Genomic DNA, 8,117 nt, shown 5'->3' on the forward strand with positions numbered 1-8,117 from the left:
ACGCTAGTGCGTAAACACGGGTAATTCCCGGGCGATTCCGAATGGTGACCGCGAGTCCCCCTTACTGCTGCTCGAGCTAGAGGGAGAGAATACACGATTCTGACAAGCCGTACCGGTTAGCAAGCGTGTAGCTATTTCTTTATGGCGACTTGGAGGTGGTAGTAGCTACCGAGAAATTGCTGCACACTTTGATGTTGGAAAATCAACCTGTGTTAAAATTACCAACGAGTTTTGCCTTGCCTTGAATAGATTAGCAAACAGATTTATCAAGTTTCCATCCACGATTAGGGAAACATCAAAAGCAATAGCTGGTTTTCAGCAGTATACAACATGCCAATTACCCCAGGTTGTGGGTGCACTCGATGGAACTCACATTACTATTACAGCTCCAGTTGATCACAATCCTGTGGATTATTTTGACAGAGAACACAATAAGCCTTTTCATAGTTTAAGAATCGATTCCACTGCGCATGCGATTTTATCCCGAATTTCTCACCTTCTTTTGTCTAAACCTTCTTTTGTTCTTAATCAAACAAAAGGTGAGAAATTCGGGATAAAATCGCATGCGCAGTGGAATCGATTCTTAAACTATGAAAAGGCTTATTACAGCGTTATTTTGCAAGCCGTTGTTGGTGAAAATCTGATGTTTTTGGACACAGCCATAGGATACCCTGGTAGCATGCATGATGCACGTGTTCTTCGTTGTTCTGATATATTTAGACGGGCAGAGAACAATGAAATCCTGAAAGAGCCTGTAATTCTCAAAAATAACTGTGCCATCAGACCATTAATCATAGCAGATGGCGCCTATCCACTTTTGCCTTGGTTGATAAAGCCTTACCGCATAACCGCCAACATTACGCCTGTTGAACGTAGATTTAACGTGAAGCTCTCCTCATCCCATTCTGTCGTCGAGAGAGCTTTTGGATCACTGAAAGCTCGTTGGCGTATTTTGCTAAAGAGGCTTGATGTAAAGTTTTGCAATATTTCAGACGTAATTCTAACTTGCTGCATATTGCATAACTTTTGCCAATTATCAGGAGACTATTTTGATGATCAAGAGTTATTCGCCGTGCCATCATGTTGGAACGCCAATATGCCAGAGCTAGACCGCACCTGAACATTGCTGCGGCTAATAGCCGAGTCATACGCACAGCCATTCATTAGTCAAGACCACATTCAGGAACAAAACAACAATTGCCTTTATTAATAAATACAAACTAAATACAAATCAGCTGGAAAAAAATGATAGAGTAAAACGTTATGAAATGCACCAGTTAATATTCTAAAATATTAAGAGGGGTTGTCAGCAAAAATCAGACATTTTTGCAAATCCGCGGCAAGGGTCGAAAATTTGATTTTGCTAATGTTTTAAACTTAGGTAGGCCTTAGTGTAAGTAAAACCACTGTGTAGTTTGTTTGGTAAAATATGGCTTAGTTTTCGAGAAAATCGAAGAAAAGAGTTTTGAACTAAATTCGCTAATTTTCGGCCGATAATTTACATCAACTTTAACAGCTTATCACGACCAAACAAAGCAACCTAGCACTGTAATAAGACTAAATAGTAGTTAATTGGTATCTTAAGAAACAATTTGTAGAGTTTTAGTAATTTTGGTGAAATTTTTCGATTTTTACTTAATTTATTTTTGGAGCACATATAAAACTCCTCTTAAAGTGGGGTAAAAATAATCAGATATTTTTTCATGTGCGACGAAAAATTTTTACCAAAAAGACAACCTGAATTAAAGTTGAAATAATGATTTCCACGAATCATGCAAAATTTTCTTGGGGAAATTATTTTGCGCGTTGCACCACAGCCTGTAAGTTGTAAGAAACTCACGGATTTTATCTGTCGGCGAGTTCAATCAATTTACATATTGTTTACTAATGTAAACGAATTCATGTTGACTTTCTAAGAAATAAAATAAAAAAAACGATTTTAAAGAAAAAATAAAAGTTCCTGGACTTATTCTGAAAGAAGTTAAACAGTAAACTCAAACTATAAATTAAATTTGCTCAAAATTCACTCGACTAACCCAAAATATATACGATTAATTCGATGTGGTTAGAGTGGTATTGAGCTGCACAATTAAATTTAGTTTTTCGCTGCCATCAATCAGAAATAATAAGTCCGTACCTTGTATGTTCTTGAGTGGCGGCAGTGAAAAACCAATTTCACAACAAGCCAATGAAATGTCTGAGTTCACAGAATATGGAAAACCTCTGTAGTGAACTACTAGTTCTAACTTACAAGTGTTAATGCACTCATCTAATCGATACCCCTATCGCACTTTGGCCACTTTCCCTTGATTTTACTGTGATTAGAGAGTGCAGGGGGTACTCTACACCTGGCGTTATTACCTCTAGCCCATCCTAGCCCAAGTTTGGATCGATGCAGGGGACAAACAGTCCAACTACGGATATCTTCTGGCGAAGTAAATGTGGCGGCTGCTCGGCTAAGAATCAGATCTATCTCATTCTCGATGCCCGTAAACTGAAATGCGGATCTATATGGGCATTGATTTCTTTTTTACATACTTGTAAAGGTATAACTGTGGTGTCTTGCTTTCGATCTTTCCTGTCGAATCCACAGGTTCCTCCAACAATCGTTTTAAATGAACGGCAAATCTCCATTCTATTTAGTGTACTTACAAGCAACGCAATAACCAACTAAAGGAATTATGTTGCAAAACATAAACATGATTGGACAACAATTACTTGTCAATTTCATGCGTGCAACGTTAATTGGTACCGACCGGAACCATGACATTTTAAAAACTTTCTTTTGTTGTTATTTTGGAGGGTGTCTTGTTATGTAAACCCAAAATCATAGTAAAAAATATATCATTGCAAGAATTCTTAAAATCCAAACATGAATCAACTATGGAATATTTGTATATTTTGATGAAAATAATCATGCTATTATTTTCAGACCATAGACGCGCTATACTATTTTGGTGAGAGTATATATTTTGGGTTAGTCGAGTGAATTTTGAGCAAATTTAATTTATAGTTTGAGTTTACTGTTTCAACTTCTTTCAGAATAAGTCCAGGAACTTTTATTTTTTCTTTAAAATCGTTTTTATTTATTTTATTTCTTAGAAAGTCAACATGAATTCGTTTATATTAATAAACAATATGTAAATTGATTGAACTCGCCGACAGATAAAATCCGTGAGTTTCTTACAACTTACAGGCTGTGGTGCAACGCGCAAAATAATTTCCCCAAGAAAATTTTGCATGATTCGTGGAAATCATTATTTCAACTTTAATTCAGGTTGTCTTTTTGGTAAAAATTTTTCGTCGCACATGAAAAAATATCTGATTATTTTTACCCCACTTTAAGAGGAGTTTTATATGTGCTCCAAAAATAAATTAAGTAAAAATCGAAAAATTTCACCAAAATTACTAAAACTCTACAAATTGTTTCTTAAGATACCAATTAACTACTATTTAGTCTTATTACAGTGCTAGGTTGCTTTGTTTGGTCGCGATAAGCTGTTAAAGTTGATGTAAATTATCGGCCGAAAATTAGCGAATTTAGTTCAAAACTCTTTTCTTCGATTTTCTCGAAAACTAAGCCATATTTTACCAAACAAACTACACAGTGGTTTTACTTACACTAAGGCCTACCTAAGTTTAAAATATTAGCAAAATCAAATTTTCGACCCTTGCCACCCGATGTTTGATTTTTGCTGACATGCCCTCTTAATCATTAAACATCCACCTATTTCTTAGCTAGCAGTTCCGCCATTTTTAACAAAAATTCCCTGTCCCTTGCTCGATTTTCCTCATCAGCTTTGCGCTGATCCATCTCCAGCTTAATAAGCAAATTCTCTGTGCGTTCCTGGCCTCTGTTGAGCATTTCCATCTGCTGGTTTTGAGCATCTAGAAATTTTTCTGTGATGTCGACAAAGTTCATGGAGGAATCTATTTTGGCGCGCTTTTTCTTCTGCCTTTGCCCGTTACCTTTATCGTCTTCTGTTTTCCTCTTCGCTTTTCCTTTTTTTACGGTAGTTTCCTGTTCACTTGCTGCCTCTTCAGCACCACTTTCCTTCTCTTCAACGTCAGAAGTAGGGGATCCACGACCAGATAGATCGTACTCGCTTACACCAACATGCTTTACCCCTGGCATTGTGATCACTGCTCTTGTACCAAGCACCTCGTCTAACTCGTCATAAAAGGGGCTTCTTTGAGGAGACTCTCCGGTTTTTTTGTTCTTTGCTTTTGCCTCTTTGTAGGCTTGTTTCAAGTTCTTTAGCTTGTCCTTGCATTGCTTGAGGGTTTTCTGCGGGCCACCTTTATTTACCTCGCTCACAATTCCTTTCCATGCATCGTTGCTTTGGGAACTTTCTACTTGATCGATCCTCTCCTTCCATTCCTCCAGCAACACTCTGGTTTGTTCTTCAGACCACCTCAACTTTTTCGCACTTTCTTGCTTTTCGCTCGCATCGTCTTCGCCACTGATGCAGCTGCATTCTGACGAAGAACGGCTAGGAGCAGGAGACCCAAGATCAAAATCATTGTAGTTGTTGTTGTTGTTAGCCGCCATGATAACTTTAAAGCTTCAGGTAAAAAACGCGGGAAAGTGCCGAAAAGTGAGTAGTGATCAGATGAACAAACTACTCTTCGCTCATTGGCCAAGATGTTATTCCTTCATTAAAGTGTTTACTTAGCTCGTTTCTAACCTCCTAAGAACTAGTCTTAACTTAAGCTTCGGAACTTTTGTAGTTTTATTTGTTTTCGCCTCAGATTACATGAAATCTCATAATCAAGGTAAAGGTCGGTCACACATGCATTTCTGTATAGAACAGGTTAAACAAACATGTGTTAATTATTTAGCCAGCATTTAAGCTCCAGTGTGACCGCGGCCTTGATGTGCAACATCTTAATCCAGGTAAGCAGACTTTGATGTGGGTTATGATTAGGCAGACATTCTAACAGAAAAGAGAAACAGTGCTAACATTCTTATACTCATTTTTCCCCATAAAGACATTCTGGCTGCACAGAGAGTTTCTCCCAAATAAAGTGTTTATCCAATTGGATAACACCTACAAAGAGAATAAGAACCAGTTTGTCTTCGCTTTTATGGCCTACCTTGTGGAAACAGTAAATGACAGTAAATGTCTTTCACATATAAATATGCTTGACTGTGAAGGTCTTCCACATATAAATATGCTTGACTGTGAAGGTCTTCCACATATAAATATGCTTGACTGTAAAGGTCTTTCACATATAAATATGTTAGGCTGTGAATTAGGTCTTTCACATATAAATGTGCTTGACAGTGAAGGTCTTTCACATATAAATATGTTAGACTGTAAAGGACTTTCACATATAAATATGCTTGACAGTGAAGGTCTTTCACATATAAATATGTTAGACTGTAAAGGACTTTCACATATAAATATGCTTGACAGTAAAGGTCTTTCACATATAAATATGTTAGGCTGTGAATTAGGTCTTTCACATATAAATATGCTTGACAGTGAAGGTCTTTCACATATAAATATGTTAGACTGTAAAGGACTTTCACATATAAATATGCTTGACAGTGAAGGTCTTTCACATATAAATATGTTAGACTGTAAAGGACTTTCACATATAAATATGCTTGACAGTAAAGGTCTTTCACATAGAAATATGTTAGGCTGCGAAAGTCTCTGATTCACATTTCAATTTTTACGAAATTCATGAATGAGCTCCAATCACAAAATGATAATTATCATACTCTGATCTTTATGCACATTTTGTTAAACTGAAAGTATTTAAATCAAAATAAATAAATAAATGTCCAATTGTTGTGTTTGATGATCTCATTTCTATGGTGTCAAGATCCCAGTTTTTCTTTCTTTTTAGCATTCGATGATGGAATTGGATTAAAAATTGGTCATTTTAATAAAATGTATAGAAACTGAAAAAATGAATTATTCTATATGTACATTTTAAAAATATTTTTAGCTGAAAAACGTATCATACATGAAAAATGTGCAATATGACATGTCAAATTTCAACTTTTGCTTTCATCTTATCCATTTGAGACAAAAACATTATTGAGGTGTAAATTATTGCAATGGTTGGTTTCTAGTATTTCGAACATTTTCACGATGTGGAATTGTACAAGATCTTAATATGGGACATTTCTGTGCTAAGTTTATGATGTTTTTGTTCAAATCATGTGTATATTTAGGCTAGTCCAAAAATTCAAATTTAAATTTAGGATTTTTATTTAATTTATTAATACTTAATTAATACTTTCGTAATACTTAATACTTAATTTATTAATAATTTTTCATATTTAATTAGCTCTGAATTATATTTAATCCTTAAACTTATTCGCATAATGAGATTGACTTCTATTAATGTAACAAAGTTGAATCCAAGAGCCACACCAAGGCAGTCTCATGATTGATCAACAAAGACAAACAAAATCTCAGCACGTTAGTTGACTCATTCTCACTTCTCATCTCTTCTCTACAAATATATTAGTAAATCATCACAACACCACCATATATCAAGCTACACAGACTGACAAGGTCTGATGAACTGAAAAAGAAGATGAAAGAGAAAATTCCAGATGGTCCCACTAAAACTTTGGGCTTATATGTTGTTTCAGTTGCTGTAGGAGCCAAATATGATTTGACTGCAAATGTCAACGTAAACGATGGTGTGACAAATGGTGCTGAGTGAAAGAAAAAATACATTATGGTGTAACATGTATGTTAATATGGTGTCTTTTCCACAAACTGACATTGGTCGTAACCACCACAGAGAATTAGCTCATTTATTTACCAACAATATTGATGAAACCTGGACACCAGTTTTAACACATCTATTAAACAAATAATAACAGTTGATATCATATAGTTATTAAAGGCCCCTGAAAGGGATTAGAGGATTTAACAGGGAAATAATTGTAGCTCTTGTTGCCAACATCAAAAGCCAGGGGAAGCGGACAAAGGATTGCATAAGTAAAGATTTCCCTCCAGAACATCCAAGAGCATCAACAACAGATGATGTGGAAGTTTTTATACCTCAAATGGTTGGAAGGGTTTTTGATTATAAAACCTTTCCCCGGAATTATGGAAAGATTACCAAGGAATTCACGAAGAGAGTAGACCCTGATCTACCAATTCATTATTGGATAGGAGCCTGCAGTCGATTTACCTGTGGCAAACTGAAATCCTTTTTAAAGGATTATTAAAATACTCCATCTGAGTCAGGGGAGGAAATACTGGACAAAGTCAAAATATCATGAAGATGAGATCCTGGAGTTTTTGTGTATGTTTTTGTGAGCAGAATTCCATTCAGCAGCTGAAAGTCTTCCTCCTCTCCCACTTCATCAAGGATAATGCATTTCAGGTATTTACACAATTATTTTTCTTTCTTTTTTGATAAAACATTTCATTAATTATAAAATGAAAATATATTGGTTCAATGAACAATACAAATGATATATATACAGCTGAAAGTCCTTGGTATTACAAGTTGTTCCTGGTGTTTTTAAAGGTTTAAGCGAGAAGGGATTTTCTTATGCCAAAAATCCAATCATTTTGGTAGTTTGTACTCTGAATGCCCTAATAGATTCTCATATGAAAGAGTTAAAAAAGTGTCAGCCGGTTGCCTGACGGATGAACAAGTCGAAGAAAATGTGAAAGCAGGAAAATTCTGTTGTCTTTGCCAATCCCGAGTCACTCGTTCACAACAAAAAATGGCACAGTATGCTTCAGTCTGATGTGTACCAGAAGAATCTGTTTGGTCTTGTCAACGATGAAGCCCATGTGATCCCTAAGTGTTAAGTAATCGCGACAACAATTCAGTTGCGTAAGGATAAAAATATTTACATCCAATCTCACTTCGTAGCACTCTATTCTAAATCCCCTAATGTCAATCATTGCAAGAAAAAAGGCTGAATTATTAGCAAGTGGCAAAAATACTTATGAAATAACTACCTGTCTACACGTTTTCCGGGGGAAAAACACTTGAAATAACGTATTAGCATACCAATATTTAGATGTGCATACACCTTTACTCTTTAGACCTAACACATTTCATTTTCTAATGGTTCCATGTAGTGGCAAAAAGAGTTCAAAGGAACAGAAAGCTGCCTTTCGATG

General features: G+C 35.8%; 1 protein-coding gene across 1 annotated transcript; it reads right to left on the reverse strand.

The window, feature by feature from the left end:
• Positions 1-3,727: 3,727 nt before the first annotated feature.
• Positions 3,728-4,552, reverse strand: LOC148908354 (uncharacterized). Its single transcript, XM_089035834.1, has one exon. The coding sequence runs from the start codon at positions 4,550-4,552 to the stop codon at positions 3,728-3,730; it is 825 nt and encodes a 274-aa protein (XP_088891960.1).
• Between the last annotated feature and the right edge of the window lie 3,565 nt (positions 4,553-8,117).

Source organism: Actinia tenebrosa, unplaced genomic scaffold, assembly GCF_029948245.1.
Source record: "Actinia tenebrosa isolate PJP-AT-01 unplaced genomic scaffold, QUT_ActTen_1.0 PGA_scaffold3__52_contigs__length_22856419, whole genome shotgun sequence".
Lineage (NCBI taxonomy): Eukaryota > Metazoa > Cnidaria > Anthozoa > Actiniaria > Actiniidae > Actinia > Actinia tenebrosa.

Bases quoted from the DNA above. Each gene is read 5' to 3' on its own strand.
- LOC148908354 (XM_089035834.1), bottom strand. From the start codon at position 4,552: ATGGCGGCTAACAACAACAACAACTACAATGATTTTGATCTTGGGTCT.